The following is a 17,964-nucleotide window of genomic DNA, read 5'->3' on the forward strand; positions in this document are numbered from 1 at the left end:
TGTGTGTTAGTTCTTCCAGACCATGCGAGTTGACTCTATAACAAGCTATAATTATATTTTGAAGTAAGAGATGAAAACTTTGGATACGGAGGCTCGCACAAGGAGTGGGATGGGTGGGGAAAGGGGTGTCGGGGGATTGGGGGTCGGGACAAATTAACCTCTATCATTAGTCGGGGATTTTATTACATTAAGTCGAGAATTAGATCAATCCACTTGATCGAGGACACTCATCTATGTACGTTGATGTCCCTATACCTTAGAACACTCATTCGTGGGGAAGTTATATTCCCCTTCCCCTTCCCCCAACCCAGCCCCCCACCTTTAAAATCATGTACACATTGCTGTTTAAATGTATATGTAAATAGTATTTAAATGAATAATGTCTGGGCGACTACATGCTAAGAACTGTTAATTATAATCTTTATTTAATGATTAAATTGAGGGGAAAGTATTTGGTTGATCAGTTGCAATCTTATTTTGAATAATAATTGGTCGATGATTTACATTGTTTATGTTTGAGCGCATGAGCATCCCTGGAGGCATAAGTTACATTAGGTTTGTTTCCACCAAACCATATCCCCCTCCCCCACCCACTGCCAACCCCCACCCAACCCTCCCCACCCACCACCAAACCCCCTCCTCCTCCTCCCCCACCCACCACCAAACCCTCATCAAGTTTTACAGCCTGCACAAATCCAAACCTATACATTTGGTATGTCTTGCGTAACGTATATTGTCTTCATTACAGCTGTGGGTTTGGCGGATTAAATTATTTAGCAACACGCAAACATTTAAGTTGCTTACTACAAACTACAAGTTAGTATGGTACTACTCTAAATGATTTGAAAAATCCAAAAGTATATGTTACCGATGATGGTATTCATTATTCAACTACACATGCATCACGTGTGACGTTACGACATCGAGAATAATAATAGTACCTAATATTATATAAGCTGTTCGATATACCCTGGTATCCACTTACTTGTATTGTACTATGGTTACTGAAAGTACATTGATCATGTTTTACGACATGCAGGAATCATGAGGGATTTTGTTGACATGACGTCACATCTAGATACACACCTCATCAACTGTTTACTTTATCTCCTCTCCGTATATAGGCTACATACATAGTCTAGATACTTCCACGTTTGCCTATACATCTTTCCACAATGTAAATAGTCATACATCAGAAACATACAACGGAAGTCGGGGAGCCACGTTTTTTTTTTTTTTTTTGTGTGTGTTAGTCAGTTTCACTTCTGTGACTAAAATGTTCTGAATCTTCCAGGTGCGTGAATCCCCGCCCTCACCCTCCCCTCCCCCTCCCCACTCCCCCCACCCTCACAACATCCCCCAAATAATCGCTATCGATTTCCCTTTTCTTACTTGTCAAGTCATCCGAAATGCTTTGGAATTCTTTTGTTTTATCTGCCTTACCGATGTTAGCTTAAAGAGGTTATATATTATGGTATGATGTTTCATCGCTAAGAATGATCAGACATGCCTACTATACACAAGACATTATATATATATTGGTATACTGACCTCAACACACATGCACAGGTGTGGGGAAAAAATAGATGAAACGAAATGTATTACTAACTTACCGCATAGAAGGACTACACAGGTAAAGAGCCTAAGCTGATCCATGATCGAAATAGACTTCCAGCGAGAGGTGGTCGTATGATCTGTACCTCTGATCTTGCAGGGTAGCATACATACAATAACTGAGAACGTCCCGTGTATACCAGTGATACACGGACGAGAGGTATGTGAATTGTCAACAGGTTCCAACGTACAACAATCAGCCAGTTAAAGAGGTAGGATGTGGCTATGACTGTGCAGTGTATTAGCGACTATGCCAACTGTATGCACAGATACACTCGGGAACAGAGTTACCCGTAAGGTTTTTATTCGCTACCTACTTTCTATCAAGCAGTAGCTACAATGATACCATCTGGTTGCATTAAGCACACCTGCACAACTTTATGTAGGTAATGATACCGCAATAACAGCTCCTTGCTGATGATTGTCGTGTTGTTACGTTCGCCGTAGCCTCGTCCAATACCGTCGACATGTGCGAACCGAGCCGTCCGTCTAACAGCTTCTTCCTAACCCCGTTGGAGCACCCGTCACGTTGTAACAACAAACAACCCTAATTTCAATCTAGTCCTGCACACCAGTAAGTTCAAGAAAAAATTCCACGTAAGAACAATTTTTTTTTTTATTGGCTCAGTGGAACAGGAGATCGCACAGGTGCGGACAGTTGCGGGCGAATACAACGTAAGGGGGTCTTGTTGTGACCGGGCAAACAGCTCCCTTGGGACTCTCTCAGTCAATCACCTGGGTTACGCCTTGTTAGTTCTTATCGGATCATTAAGCCACCGCTGGTTTGTTCATGGAAGTTTCCCTGCGGGTGTTAAGATCATACGCAAACACTGTACAATTGTACAAATCATGGATTAATCTTTTCAGGCAATTCTAGGACAACCCTTGACCTCTACAATCCATGAGTAGGCTACCTGCTGCGCTGAAGGTTCTGCAGTGGCATTAGTTTAAAAAGGCGTATTGTCCGACTAGTGATCGAGCGCTATTGTTAAACGTTGGGAAAGTACGGATGAAGACTTAAAGGGATATTCCGGTGGCCGACAATGTCTTGATTACATTAAAGGGGAAATATTACACTCGGTTGGTTGAAAGCCAACCCCCCCCCAACCCCCCCCCCCATGTCCTTATTTTAAGATAACTTAAAACTACTCCAGGAAATGGACTGCAGTAGGTGAAATGCAATATCATTATTGTAAATTGTTGTACAAAAGCCTTACTCGGCCCAATATAACCTACTTGCTGATTTAACCTTGAAATACGATACATTTGCAGAACACTTGATAATACCTGTCAAGCAGCCTATATGTTCTCTGTACTTTGAGTTTTATCAAAAGGCATGATTGAAATATTATATTATTTCCAAGTTACACTATTGCGTGATGTCGATGTATAGTATTGTTGTTTTTTTCAGGTTACACTATTGTGTGATGTCGATGTAGTGCAGTCTTTTTCCAGGTTACACTGTGCGGTCTTTTTCCGGGTTACACTACTGTGTGATGTCGATATAATACAGTCTATTTCCAGTTTACACTGCTGAGTTATGTCAATGTAGTGTGGTACTTTCCAGTTACGCTGTTGCGTGATGTCAATGTGATCCTTGCTTTGGTATATCAAATATTATGAATTTCGTGTAATCTATTGGTATACCGTATTGCACCTTTCGAAGATAGATAAGGTACATGAAAATATAATCAAGGTGTTGTAGAAGAGGATAGAATCTGGGACATCATGAAACTATAAATAATTAATTTCAGCTAAAGAGTAACTTTTAAACTATAATTACAACTAAAAGAAAAGCAGCAAAACGGCCCATTTTAGTTACAAGTATTCAAGCATGTGTACAATGAAAACACTTACGACACCTTTAGTTATGAAAGTGTCACTTTTCTTGGGTTTTTATTCACCAACGTGTGGTCGGGTATGAGTCGGGAGGGGGGAGAGGATGCCTCCTGGTCCCCGACACCTCCACCCTGACGTAATCTGCTGGATTATGGCACTGAACTTGCACCAGCGGGACAGTTTCATTGGCGTATACCTTCTCCCTACCTTCTAAAAATGAGGGAAAAAAACACATTAAATTTGTGAGACAAAATCATGTATATAAGAATAAAAGATCGGTAACAATATGTACGCATGGAAACAATTAAATGGTTTATTATATCACCTATAGTTCATGAAAAGAGGGGGGGGCGGTGGAAGTTAAAGAGGGGGTTAATTCAATTACGTGAGAATATCACATAGCTAATTGGTAAGAGTAACAACTCACAGGTATAATAAACTAATGCTTTGTGGAACTCTTGACTTCCAGGTTTTTCCTCAAACAAAATGAAACCTGTTGTGAACATGATATGGTCAATCTTTATTACATGATGACGTCACCAACCCAGTCTTATCGTAACTTCATTCACTTTTTTACATAAATTGTTTATGAAATCTATCAAACAAAAACTCTTGAAAAAATTAAAGGAATTTTTAACCACATGATTGTTGTGTGTGCATTGTCGTTTATGAAGTATAACGTCTTACCTTTTATCGAGGAATAAATAGAGGGCGCTATACAGCTTCTTTTGACTGACAATGCCGACGCTTTGCTTTCTATAGCATGAAGTTATTATTTACACGTTGTATATATATATATATATACAATGATGTTTATTGTCGATCATACGGGGTACCCACCTGTCACTGTACCGTGAAAGTGAAAGCTAGTTGCTTCGGTAACGCTTCTTAGGCGTACGGTCATAACAGATAAACTTCAGAGAGTGATAGAATGTAAAAACTAAGCTTAAGCCCAGTCAGAAGTCGGCCGCCCGTCTGGTTACTCGCTCCAGGACGCACGACCATATCACTCCAATACTCCGTGACCTGCACTGGTTGCCTCTTCATCTTCGCATTCACTACAAAGTCGCCCTTCGTGCTTTCAAAGCTATCCACGGTATGGCCCCTGGCTATCTGACAGACCTCATCGTCTCCTACTCACCACAACGTTGTCGCCGCTCGTCGTCCGAAACCCTTCTCTGCCGTACTCGCAGGTGGAACACAAAATTCTATGGAGACAGGTGTTTCAGCTCTGCCGCTCCCGAAGTCTGGAACAATTTACCAACAAACATCCGTAGAACACCTAACCTTAATCGTTTTAAGACAGATTTGAAGACATACCTTTTTAGCTGTTCTTAAACTGTCAACTATACTTCTTAGCCTGGTTTAACTATGTTCCTTTGTACTTATTTTTTATTGTACAGCCTTTGAGATTACTGGGAGGCGCTATATAAGTATTACGTTTTATTATGATTATTATTATCAATATTATGTAGTATAATGCACTTCCATGAAAAAAGGTCACCATTATACCGAAATAAAACGTAAAATTTATCTCTAACGCTATGTAAGATACAACACAATGGTCTTTATTTCGAGCGTTTCGACTCAAATTACGGATATAAGTAGTATAAATATTTCTATTGATATAAACATGTCTTATTCTGTCTTTCGTTTGTGCTCGTAACATAGCTAATACAACCTACCTCTCTTCAACGGGAACATATTTACGAAACGAAGAACCACCAGGGTCACTTTGAACATTAATACACAGTATTTAGGTTTGTTTGTTCCACTTATTGTAGAAGATATTGAGACGAAATTTAATGATTGCACTTTTAATATGTAAGGAAGTGTCGTGGACAAAATACGCAAAGACGTAATATTTTATATTTTACCACTGCTGTTCGGTGGCGCCATTTATTTAAACATGCAACTATACAAACCCAGATACAGATCAAAATCAACATCAATAATTTAAAGGGCAATGGCTACGAATAGTCACCGGACTTTGTTGCCCGTCTGTAAAGAAAAGAATTTAAACAATAATAACAAATCTAAAAAAATATATATATACAATATCTACACATCCTAGGAACAATATTATCATCAAATAAAACCAATTACAAACGAAATACACGCAATGAACATCATTATGAAATTTCAACGAGCAGTGGTGTTAAACTAACGCAGAACGAGATTTTAAGGTACAAGTGGTTGCGACTATTACGTCATTGGTACGTCAACCTATAACAGCAACTCAATACTAAATAAATAAAATTAACTATATACTGCTTTAACTAACAAACACATACAGATTTAAGTGATTTAACTCATCCATTGACGGAGGTAAAAGTCACCTAATTCATCATCTCTGCAGTGCAACAATGGTGAACGAAGTTGTTTAGAAGCCATTGCAAGCACAGAAACCCAGTGACAGATTTTTATTTTTTTAATAAGAATAAGAATAACAAGAAGAAGAAGAAGGAGAAGAAGAATAATATTAACAATAATAATAATAATAACAATAATCATTATCACAATAATCATAATCATAACAATCATAATAATCATAACAATCATGATAATCATCATCATAATCATAATAATCATAATAATAATAATAATTATAACAATAATAACCATAATAACAATAATAACAACAATAATTATAATATTTATAATAATTATAATGATAACAATAATAACAATAATAACACTAATAATAGTATTATCAATAATAATAACGATGATGATGATACTCATAATAATAATAGTGATAATGATAGTGATGTGATAGTGATAATGATAATGATAATGATATATCATTATGAATTCCGGAACTGATTGAAATAACATTATAACCTCATTTCGCCCATTTTGTATTTAAGCTATAGTGTAAGCATAGGCTCGTTTCTGTCCATATGAATAGACTATTGCATGAACATTGCCATTTCCCTGGATAGCCAAACGATTAAAGCCGACTTCTAATATTGTTTGAAAAATAGACCATTCAGAAGAATCTTTATCAATAAACTTCCAAACAGCACGTTCATTAAGGGATAGTTGCAATATATCGACCTCTGGTGGTAGCCACACAGTGAGGTAAGTTGTAGTATTTGTGTCCTGAGTCATATCAAAAACTGGGAACAAGATCTCATTGCTAATACGATGATGTTCTTGACTCGGTACTTGCAGCATTACAGGACTTGTGTTGTCATTCATCAGGGTAAATTGAACAACCAAAACTTTATTTGATGCGACTATCTCCAGTGGATGGGTCACATTTCCGTCCACCAATACTTCCAAGAATTCCCCGGCTGCGAGAGTTGTTTCATTGTGATTACCGCCGAATTTCCACGTAATAATGTTGTTCGTAGAACTCGACAGAATCCTAACAATATAACCACCTGCTAATTCGGGGTCAACCAGCTGAGTTAACGAAAAAACTCTACCCCAGTCTTCTACGGGCTTTAGACACTCTGCAATAGGGTCCGTGTTCACTGTTGCTGGTATACTAGCTTTCGTGTGTCCACTGAAAACAGAAATCGGCTTGTTGGATGTCAACTGGACACCAGTCGGGTCAAACTCCAAAGCCAGAGTGTACGTTTGAAACTTATTCAGAAGAATAGTTATATTGTTAGGATACAGTTCCGGGGCGATTGATGTATTCAAGTGGATTTGAATAGATGTGTTGTCGTAGATAGAAACAATAGCAAGCATCATATGTTTCCGATAGATGTGGTAAGACATTACCCAGTAGTTATTACCAATATCGTCCACATCTAATAGGCGGAACGCAGACGCTTGATTACCTTTTTGACACTCAGATAAAACGTACGCATGTACCTTACCGATGGCAGATATAACGATCGTCGTATTAGTAATTTCGCCGTATGGATCGCGATTCCATGGATCGATTTCAGGGTATGCCTCCGGAATGAGAACTGATTGGCCTGACCCGGGTGATAGTGTAATGTTGATATCACTTATGTTATTAGGAAGCGGAAAAGACAGTTTAACAGATGCACAAGAAGATGATGAGTTTGTCAGTATAGAAACCCGATGAACTGTTCTTTTTTTACCACAGTAAATCGGTAAAAATGTGAATGCATACTGTACTTCGTAGTGACCTATGATAAAGTAAATCAAATAAACAGGAAAAATGTCAAAAATCAACAGGTCGAAGTCCCTGCAATCAATGATTATGCAGTTATGCGATATAAAAGAAAAATGCATTGCTTAAGGCTATGGGCACTGGGCGAGGGCCCGTCCAATCTGAGAGTGGGCATGTTGTGGATGCTGTGGAGATTAATTACAAAGACTTTGAAGGACAGTGGGACCTGGGACTAGGATTAAAGAGAATAAACCACAAAATCAGTTCTAAACGTCCCGAGAAAAGTTATACTCTGTGTGTTCCATACCAAAAAGTCCAGTATTCCAGTTCAGAATTTGTTTCAACGAAACAGTGACAAATTCCAGAATTTCTTAGTTTTCTTTTCTTAGAACTTTTCGCTCTTCCAAATAACTATTTCAATTGTAATTTTATGAACAAAATTATCAATTTGACTTCCACTTATTATTATAATTTTTATTTTTAAATTGTAACAGTTAAAAAGTTTTAAAAAGCAGGAATCAACACATATCAACACATATCAAGCTTGTTGAAACCGCAACTATTCAGTGATTAATAATTAAATATGATCATGAAATATATATGTTGGTCTTAGCTCTTGTAATTTTGTGACAAATATTGTACGTTGACAGTTTTAAGGGTAAGCTTATGTTGAACTCGTAAGTCGACAGATGTTAAAATATTGATTTTCACGCACATAGAATCTTATAATAAGGGTAATCCCAGTTAAGGAGATACTCTATCGCTATATCAAAGTTGTCGCAAACTCATCAATGAATAAATGACAGAATGCCAAGAATACTTCTAGCAGGAAATATGTTCAAAGTGTATTTGAAAATATAGAAATGGACTCTGTGCACAAAAGATAGAGAGTAAGGAAAATATTTCGAAAATCATGCTGCAAATGAACGCTACGAAAAGCAATTCTTAGAGGTAGTTATAGAATATAGTGTATGTGATCCACTGGAGTAACCAAACAGTCGCATACACGACACATACAATTACAAACCATAGTCATGCTGTGTTTCAAGACATGAAGCCATACTATCTTCTTCAAAGACCGCGACGTTCGTACTGTGCGTCTGCAGTTGGTTGTATAGAGCTAGTAATGAGAAAAAGGAGCTCAAATCATAAAATCTTAAATTCATGAAATTAAACACAAATAAATCAGTTTTGCGTCAGTTTAATCCCATATGGTCCGAGTTAGAATCCAGTTGGATACTGGAATGTTTCACTAAGTTTAATATTTCCAATATTAATATCTTCAATTTGTCTGGTGAGTTCCAAAAGAACATAACCGGTCGTGAAGTGGTATTTTTCTGGTGTGTTGACCTTTTTTAATTTAATATATATATATATATATATATTTATTTATCGGTCGTACCACTAACTGCTTAACCTTTGTTTCTAGAAAGTATTTATGTTGCAGATCTGTACCTTGGAGACTTGAACAACAATCACAGGCCTACTGGCGAGTGACATTTGGCGAGTAGATTTTTAGTCGCGGTCACCAAATAGCGAGTACTTTTAAATCATTTGTTAAGGCCTGAAAACCTTGAAAACATGATTTCTCATGGTAGAAATCATGGATACTCTTCATACATGGAATATGGGTTGCCATATTGAGTACAAGAATCATATTGCTTGTAAGGTCAAATCTCCTATAGGTCACCAGAGGTCAAACTCTGAAAACCCTTTCACATGATATCTAACGATGGAAATCGTGGGTACCTCTAAAACTTGGTGTGTGGATTCATAACATTGGAGTACAATACCCCTATTGTTTTTGGTGGGGGTGTGTATAGCCACGTACAGTAGACTGACCTGTCTTTATCATGCCATAGTGTAATTGTAACTACAATAGTTCTGGTTATACTAACAAGCAGAAGTCTAGTGCATTGAGGTCATCGACACATCAATGCATTTTGCATTCTGGTTAGAGATAGTTATGGAATATAGTGTATGTGACCCACTGGAGTAACCAAACAGTCGCATACACGACACACAATTACAAACCATAGTCATGCTGTGTTTCAGGACATGAAGCCATACTATCTTCTTCAAAGACCGCGCCGTTCGTACTGTGCGTCTGCATTTGGTTGTATAGAGCTAGTAATGAGAAAAAGGAGTTCAAATCATAAAATCAAGAAATGAATCGCAAATAAAACGGTTTTGAGACAGTTTAATCCCTTATGGTCCGGGCTCGAATCCAGTTGGAGTTTTTTTTTAATTAAAGATGATATAACGTCTCATGGATTACTTCAGTTGTAAGATGACTACATTAAACTTACATTCTGTTGTGATAATATGTCTTCTGAAAGACATGTATTAACCTTCAAGCAATTAAGTATACGTCCAGCATAAAGAGCCCATCGATTACCTGATAACGAGAATTGACTGTAATCATCAAATTTGTAGACTGGAGAAAACGTATGTGATTCGATCTCAGCACATGGGACTTGTTTAGCAGTCTTGGTCTTTTCATCTACGTTATCAATGACGTAACACAGTGACGTATCCTCATCACCATCTGGAGCTGCACAAAATAAACATTTTGATAGAAACTTCTTTACTAAATTAATTAACGTTATTTGCTTAATTAAGTAATTTTCTTTGCTTAATTAACGTTCTCTGCCTTAATTAACGTTATTTTAGAGGCTCTGGACTTGGAGCCACTGATTCCCAAAAAAAATAGTGAAAAGAAGAAATTTGAGATAGTATTTTAAGACACGTCTTTGTTCTAGAGAATTGCAGAGTAATTAAGAGCAATCTGTATAAGACATCCAGCACATGTGTGCAGTATATGGTGGACGTTTGAACATATATACTTTATGGTTAAGCAGTGCAAGCTTTAAATATTCCTTTCACTATAAGTCATATCACTCATCTCAGCTCCACGAGATTTTAATTTTAGCAAGTGGCAATGACATATGGATTGACATCTGTTGTCTTCTATTGGACACAAATCTTTGCCCGGAGTTGTGCATGGTACAACGAAGAAAACATAGATAACTGTAGATAGGTCCTTCGACTTTCTTGTAATAGAGATTCCTGTTGTGTTATGTGACCTTCATTTTATCTTTGCTGCTTATAACATGCTGTACCCGGATTAGAGGTTGCAAGGTGATATGTTGCTTTGTTAATTGTAGACAGTGGCCATTGTGCCATCGGGCGATCAGCGACATGTGGGTATGTAACGGCAAAGGTTATCGGGCGGTACATGCTTCTACGTTGTTGTTGTTGGAGGTCTCTAATTCTATCGGAAGAGTTCCTAATAGCTTTCCTCGACGAATGACACCTTCTAGTATCCATTGCATTTCTTATTTGATTTTTTAACACCAAATTGTAGAATTATTACTTTGCACCGACAAGACTAGTGGTAACTAAGCTTAAACGCTTACCGGAACCTATTCGGAACACGTGGTGTCGTGAGTACAGGGGGTAGGAAGCTTCCAAAAAGTGTGGGGTGGGGCGCAACATCAGAGGCAACTTTTCATTCCACAACCATCACTCGTTATGCTATAAACCCATACACACCGGTAACATTACTTAAATATATATGATGTGTTAGTATGCTATCAATACTATTATGGTGCGCTGCAACATTGATTTTATTGTTTATTGAGATAGTTTATTGTCAACCGTGCTACAAAAAAATATTGGATACCATTTTAAAAATAGCATGTACAGACTAAAAATTAATAGTTAAGATAAAATATTAAAATTAATGAAGGCTTTATAAGATATCCAAAGGAGAGTTCTTCATCAAAGGAGCACATTGTATTTGACAGTAAGGTACAATTGCTATTTTGGAGAAAATGGGGGTACGTGCCCCCCCCTGCTCCTTCCCCCTGCGTAAGTAAGTTTTATTGATGGCGTTAGCACATGTAAAAAACAAATGGATCAGTTGTCATATCGATAACAGAGATCGGAGTCTACTTGAAATAAAGTCCTGCTTTCTTCCTTAATGTCCATCCTGTGTTATAGAAATTAATGAAGTAAATAAAGGAGATTATATGTTAGACACTTACCCAAGGTTGCTTTTGATGGCTTCCATCCCTCCAGTACCACAATAATCGTCAGGAGTCGTAGTAAGGTCATGGTGTGTTCCATCTTCGGCGATAGCTTTTAACTTTTAAAGAATGTTTGAAAACTTTCAGTTGAATATCTTCTTTGGACGAGCTTGAGATGCTATATGTTCATGTCAGTTCGCTGAATCTAGAGATGAAGCCAAACGTTACATCATCATACTTACGAGGCAACATTGCTACCGATATAACTAACTGAGGAGAAAACACGGCAACTAAATTTGCAAAACTCGTGTTCAATTGGCTAGAGTGGCAAGCACATTCCATACCGGAGACAGATACAAGAAATCAGCCGATTCACACAGAGAATACAGAAACTACTGTAAATCTGAAAGTTTTGTACCACAGTTAAAACTGGATCGTGCTGACAAATCTGATTAATCGGTAGCATGTACTATAAGGATTACAGTAAGAACCGAGGATATGTGTAATCCCAACAAATCCCAAAAACTTGATTTGTTGGAACTACACATATCCTCAGTTCTTACTGAAATCCTAATAGCATATGCTACCGATTTATAGCTCGATCCTGTTTTTGCTGTGGTACAAAACTTTTAAAATTACAGTAGTAACTGTGTTCTCTGTGTGTATCGGGTGAAGAAATACAAAACGTTCAGTCCACCGATAAAGTGGCAGCAGAAATGATGTACAAATTAATCAGTGGAACACTTCAGCTACATTGCTAATGGGTATTAACAGGAGCGCATGCTATACACCTGTTTGTATAAAGTTGTCATTAACTAGCTTTATTGAAACAATGCGAAAGTTACATTAAAAAGAGAAAAATATTGCACACTGCTGTAGTTGAAAACCTTACTTCGATATATTGCCCCTAATTATAAATGTTGGTTATTTGAATATGACCTATGCTTGACAGGCCAAATCTTCAACTATATAATCAGTCCAGGAAGTTGGATCACTCACAGTGATGTCATCCGGGAAATACTGTCCAAACCTTTACTTTGGCTATTATAAAATTTGTGTTGAGTTATCCTTGAAACCTGGTACATTTGGAATGTATGCTTATAGCTGTCAAAAGTCTGGCCTTAGAATTTAATAAAAATGTGTCTCAATTTGCAGAAATATTATGTCTATATTTGGAGAAATGATTGATAAACTATAGAGAAATAAAAGAAGGTATTGACCGAATGACATCATCCATTCTGGTGTCGCCAGATGCATTTGCAAAATATCACAAAAATTTGCAAATTTCATATCATCGCGATCGACAAAACTTACTATAAGAATGGGGTGGTCACTTAGCTACAAATTCAAAAAAATTCCAGCAATTTCACGTACTCTGCAATCAACGTCAGCTGGCGACCAGAGAGTTCTGAATGATGATAATCACACAGATTCTTTTCGAAGAACGACGAATGCTATTCAGTTTATTTATAAACATGTAACTAAGTGGCTTGGATAAAGCCAAGCAATGTTACTAACTCTGTGCAAAATAAACCTCTACATTCCTTGAAAGTTAACTTGGCAATTTGCCAAGTGTTCCATTTGAACATTTGATTCACAGAAGAAACATTGTCAGATAAATGAGACGAGTATTTTGTTGGATGATCATCTTTATCCTTGAAACTGTCTCAGTGACCTATCTCTCCTTAGCTACAATATTTTACATAGTTCCACGATTGTGTTAACCTTCTGCAAGACACCTGATCTAATCCGTTTCCTTTAAAAAAAAAATAATTTGAAGGGATCACACAACCGCTATTGACCAATCAAATAAAATTTAAAAAAAAAACGTTGTGGGGCCATGTAAATGTGTTGTGGTACATTGATATATATATATATATATATATATATATATATATATATATATATATATATATATATATATATATATATATACTACAAAAGTGTGTAGTTAGTGGTTGGAATTAATCTTTCGAACAGGTTATGGGAAGGTCACAGAGAAGTCTAAGCACCATTTTATTAAATTATTGATGTAGGCATATTACGTATAGAGAAAATTAAGAATGCGGCAGAATATCAGTTGTTACCTGTAAGTGTTAATATAATGTGCAATGATTAACTAATTAACTAATTAATCTAAAATGTATTAACCATCGCCATAAATTAAAAAACTTTAAAGATTGAATTTCAAACAAATTCAGGGGGTCTATAATTTTGAGTGTCGGTTGAAGTCTTTAAATATGTCTTAGTATAACCAAACCCACGATATATGTCCCTTGGAATACGGAGGAGAACTTTTAGTGCATCGTTTTGAAAGATTTACAACTCACCCGTGCAAACGGACAGACTTCCACGATGTGCAGTGCGTAAACTAACAGTTTTGTCCCTCAAGAAACAGAAGAGTCATATTTCCTTTAAACATTTAGCATAGAGCACATCCTTTACTAAGCAAATTGAACACATGGAAACGCAAATGTGATTCTCAAATTTGTAAGTTTTGAAAAATTCTGGCAGCTACAAACGATCATTACTCAGTTGCTGGACAACTCGATTATCACAGAGAGCACTGTCTTAAAATAAAATAAAAATAATCAAAGCGAGAAATCCATTCAAATCAATCCCTTACGAAATCAATAATAGAACCAAACTATAGCCTAGGAAACTATATCGATTTCGCTATACGTCAAAACTATACGCCAAGTTACGTCTGTGCTAGTTATTTAACTTTATTTATTTTTTCCTACACTTCCGAAATTTTGTGATAGAAGGTTGAATAACGAGTTAAAAAGTGTATGTACGTGTGTATGTATGTGTGTATGTGTGTGTGTGTGTATGTATGTATGTATGTATGTATGTATATGTATAAAGATAATATTTGTCTAGACGTTACGAAGTCAAATTTGTGCGTTTTTAGACATATCGACAATATAAATTAGTCATATAGTTATGTCTCTAACAAGGTTATGCGAGTAAATAACTACCTAACAAGTGCATAAACGAACACTTTTAAAAGTAAAAAGCAATAGAATCATTAAAAATAAATATGGTTCACAGTCTTTAAAAAGCAAAATGGATACTTAAAAATCCCAACTATTATTGACATTTTGTAATCCTGAAAAAGTTTTCTGCATGCACTGACATTTGAACGAAGTATTATATTTATGTTTCTATGACAACAATTAATAATATAATCAAATCAAGGAATTGTCTACAAAGTTATAAGCATATCGATCATTTTTATTTCTTCACATATGGAAAGCTTTTCAATTCAAACCTACAATTAGTTGGTTCTTTCTGCCTGTACTAACAGTCGAGTTCCACTAAAGTTTGTGTTGGGACTATCACGTATTATAACCCTGACATTTCGAACGTTCCAGTGATTTTTAATTAATTTTTCTGCTATCAAGCACTGTTATTGATCTTCAGTGATTTCATACCGAATTTGGGAGAAAAAAGCCAGCAACAAAAGGATTTTTGCTAAGGTCAGCTTGACCAAAGGCCTTGTTCTACAGTTCGTTTTAGCTTAGTTACAATTGTTTAGCTGAATATCTCATATTGATATTCAACAAAGTCAAGCAAAGTGGTTTTGGATCCTTAACTTTCTCTTAACACAATGATAATACATAGAAATAAGAATATGGTGATTGGGGGAAAAAATAATCTTTAAGTGACTTCCGCCATTTTGGAAACTGATAATCCTAACTTTCTGACTATGTCCAAGTTATATAGAATCAAAAAATTTACCATTCAATGATTTGAAATTAGATCAATTAGTGTTGTTAAATGACATCATTGCGGACAGTTCTCCCAACCTACATCTGATAAGCTGCATAGAGTAACTATTCTGGCATTCATTTCAATTAATTATAATTTAGATACGAAGGCTGGTTGACGGGAACATGATTTCTCATGTTTTGGGGGAATATATGTCTGGGAGGGATTTTTTTTATTTCCGATCGGTTTGGGTATATAGTCGGGTCGACATATGGAAAATACCCCCTCAACCCCCCAAAAATTGCTACAAAAGGTTTCTACACTGATTCTGGTAGGGTTTAGCGTACTTTATAACATACTAAAAGTTAACCAAAGTAGGACCCCCGGAAAAGTTTTTTTCAAGATGGCGTCCAAGATGGCCGCCGAAACCTCTTAATGATCATAACTATGTAAATATCAACTCAAATTTTATGATCTTGTTGTCTATCCATAGGTATTTAGGGGCAAAGAACACATTGTGACCATTAAAAATGACAGTGGGCCGTTATCTAACAGGTTGAGGGGGTATTTTCGATATATTTACCTGAAGAATGTGTCGAATTGGATCCAGGTAGTCTTCGAGGACCTACCGAGATATCTTGACTGTGACAAGCGGATCGATATTCTGTGGGAAGTCTCCCTTGGCTTCAAAGGGGCAACACCGAATTGGCAGGGGATGATGAATATTTTGCATCAGGGAGCCAGCACCCTTGGGCAGTCGTCAGTCAAATTCTTGCCTGTGATCAATATGCACTCTGGAGACAAATCGTGCATTGTGTCTACAACAGAATTTGTTTGCAACTTTGCCATGAAGCACAAACTCCCCACCATTTAACCTGAGGAAAAGTGGCGGGGCACGTGCCCCCTGTACCCCCTGTGCCCCCCGGTTCCGCCGCCCTTGGTCCAGGTATACAATTGACCAGTTAGAAAAAAATGATCGTGCAAAAAGCGTGGAAGCCCAGATGAACTGCGCTTACGGTGGTGTTACACGGAAATATTCGGGCATCGTGATGCTAAATGAAGAAAATCATGGAATTGTCGGGCAAAAATTTGAAAAAGATTCGGGCAAGCTACTGCATATATTTCCAGAGGACAAGAAATTCGGGCAAAAGTCCTGAAAATTCGGGCAGCCTAAAAATATATATATATATATATATATATATTTTTTTTGCTCCTCTTAGGCTGCCCGAATTTTTTAGGACTTTTGCCCGAATTTCTTGTCCTCTGGAAATTTGGGGGCAGTCTGCCCAATGCCCCCCCCCCCGCCTCGTACGCCTATGGTTTTAATGACCTGTGACCTCTGACCATATATGGCGCCATAACTCATCAGGCTGAACAGTTCAACTTGGAGGCCGGACAGTCCAACAACAGGCGCGTATCCAGGGGGCGTTGGGGACGCGCGCCCCCGGGTAAGAAAAAGAGGAGAGAAAAAAAGAGAAGACAAAAAAGAGGGGGAAAAAGAGGAGGAGGAGAGGAAGGAAGGGAAAAGAAAAAGAAGAAAGAGAGAAAAGGAGGGAGTAAAAGAAAAACGCCAAGACACCGGGAAGAGAAAGAGGAACTGCGACATCATTACGGCGCTGATCCCTATTATATACACAGGGTAGCCAGTGACGGATCAAGGATTTCGGAAGTGGCGTGTACCTCACCCTAACCCTTACAACGACAACTCCATTTTTGACGTTTCCATTTTTCCTCTCTCACTCATGATCAATATATATACTATATATGGTCTATCATAACGCGTGTGTGTGTGTATATACGCCTTAAACAATTGTAGAATTGTGCTATGAAACCAACTATGGCTGGTCTCGAACTCGACCGTGTCGTCGGGGAACATGACGCAATTCGGGAAGGGGGCGACCGCCCCCCCCCTCCCTTCAGCATATTTTTTATGATATCGCTAGTAATTTCACAATAGAAAGTGCTTAGATACAACTTACAAGGCCTGGGAAGTGTCATTTCCAGCCATCTGGGAGGCATTTTCGACCAAAATTTGCTTGTACGCTTCGCGCCAACTTATGGTGGCGCTACGCTTAGATAATTTGCCTACAGGCATCGCCCCTCCGTTGGCAAATTCCTCGCTAGGTGCCTGTTCGAATTTGTAAAGCAAACAGCAGATATCACATCATATCAGTGAGCATGAAAATGGCGTTCCAGGATGAAAAGCCTTAAAACTGTCCGACTTGCCCGAAAAAATATAACCAAAAATTTTCGCGCGCTTTGCGCGCTTCGCGCGCGTTCAACATGTTTATGTCAATATCATATCAGCAAGCATCGATTATAACATCGCATGCCATCATGTACCATACGGTCCGTGGAAGTTGTGCAGTATACCGCGGGATGCTAATGTAAACAACGAAATGTCTTATGTAGATGGAGAAAAAGTATGCAGGTCCAATTATGTCAAAACTCTCTTTACATTAGTAATAACGAATTAGGGGCTGCACCCCCCCCCCCCCCGCCTCCTACGCCTATGAGTGTAGTGTTCGGTTGAAGGAAATATCTGCTATTTTTTCATTTCCTTCAACCAAGTTTTATTATAGCCGTTATAAGAGGTATTAAAACGTTTTAATATTTGTACACCAATAATGTAACTGTCTGAATTTTCGAAAATTTCTCACCAACATTCTT

The 17,964-nt window shown here is 37.6% G+C and overlaps 2 protein-coding genes across 14 annotated transcripts in view; both read right to left on the minus strand.

Moving 5' to 3' along the window:
• Positions 1-2,493, minus strand: part of LOC139977246 (uncharacterized) — a 45,471-nt gene extending 42,978 nt beyond the window's left edge. For 3 of the 11 annotated variants that reach the window (XM_071986507.1, XM_071986504.1, XM_071986501.1), the window contains exon 1: positions 1,614-2,493. In XM_071986507.1, coding sequence (XP_071842608.1) covers positions 1,614-1,722 — 109 coding nt within the window. In that variant the 5' untranslated portion in view covers positions 1,723-2,493. The remainder of the gene's footprint in view (positions 1-1,613) is intronic. The other 8 variants (XM_071986503.1, XM_071986502.1, XM_071986509.1 and 5 more) reach the window with 5 other exon arrangements.
• A 3,744-nt stretch (positions 2,494-6,237) lies between these two features.
• On the minus strand, positions 6,238-14,093 carry LOC139977248 (uncharacterized). Of its 3 annotated transcripts, XM_071986515.1 has the most exons (6): positions 13,911-14,093; positions 11,599-11,785; positions 9,948-10,103; positions 9,584-9,676; positions 8,577-8,669; positions 6,238-7,565 (listed from the first exon to the last, which is right to left on the minus strand). In XM_071986515.1, exons 2-6 carry the CDS (start codon positions 11,678-11,680, stop codon positions 6,319-6,321), a joined length of 1,671 nt encoding a protein of 556 aa, XP_071842616.1. In that variant the 5' UTR covers positions 11,681-11,785; positions 13,911-14,093; the 3' UTR covers positions 6,238-6,318. The 3 variants fall into 3 exon arrangements, with proteins under 3 accessions (XP_071842616.1, XP_071842615.1, XP_071842617.1); XM_071986514.1 differs by lacking the exon at positions 13,911-14,093 and having other exon boundaries at positions 11,599-12,018; XM_071986516.1 differs by lacking the exons at positions 9,584-9,676; positions 13,911-14,093 and having other exon boundaries at positions 11,599-12,018.
• Between the last annotated feature and the right edge of the window lie 3,871 nt (positions 14,094-17,964).

This window comes from Apostichopus japonicus, chromosome 12 (assembly GCF_037975245.1).
Source record: "Apostichopus japonicus isolate 1M-3 chromosome 12, ASM3797524v1, whole genome shotgun sequence".
NCBI classification, from domain to species: Eukaryota; Metazoa; Echinodermata; class Holothuroidea; order Aspidochirotida; family Stichopodidae; genus Apostichopus; species Apostichopus japonicus.

Coding starts and splice junctions, on each gene's coding strand:
- LOC139977248 (XM_071986515.1), bottom strand. CDS start 11,680: ATGGAACACACCATGACCTTACTACGACTCCTGACGATTATTGTGGTA. Junction 10,104..11,598: donor GCCATCAAAAGCAACCTTGG/GTAAGTGTCTAA, acceptor TATTTTGTGCAG/CTCCAGATGGTGATGAGGAT. Junction 7,566..8,576: donor TGAAACACAGCATGACTATG/GTTTGTAATTGT, acceptor ACTTTATCATAG/GTCACTACGAAGTACAGTAT.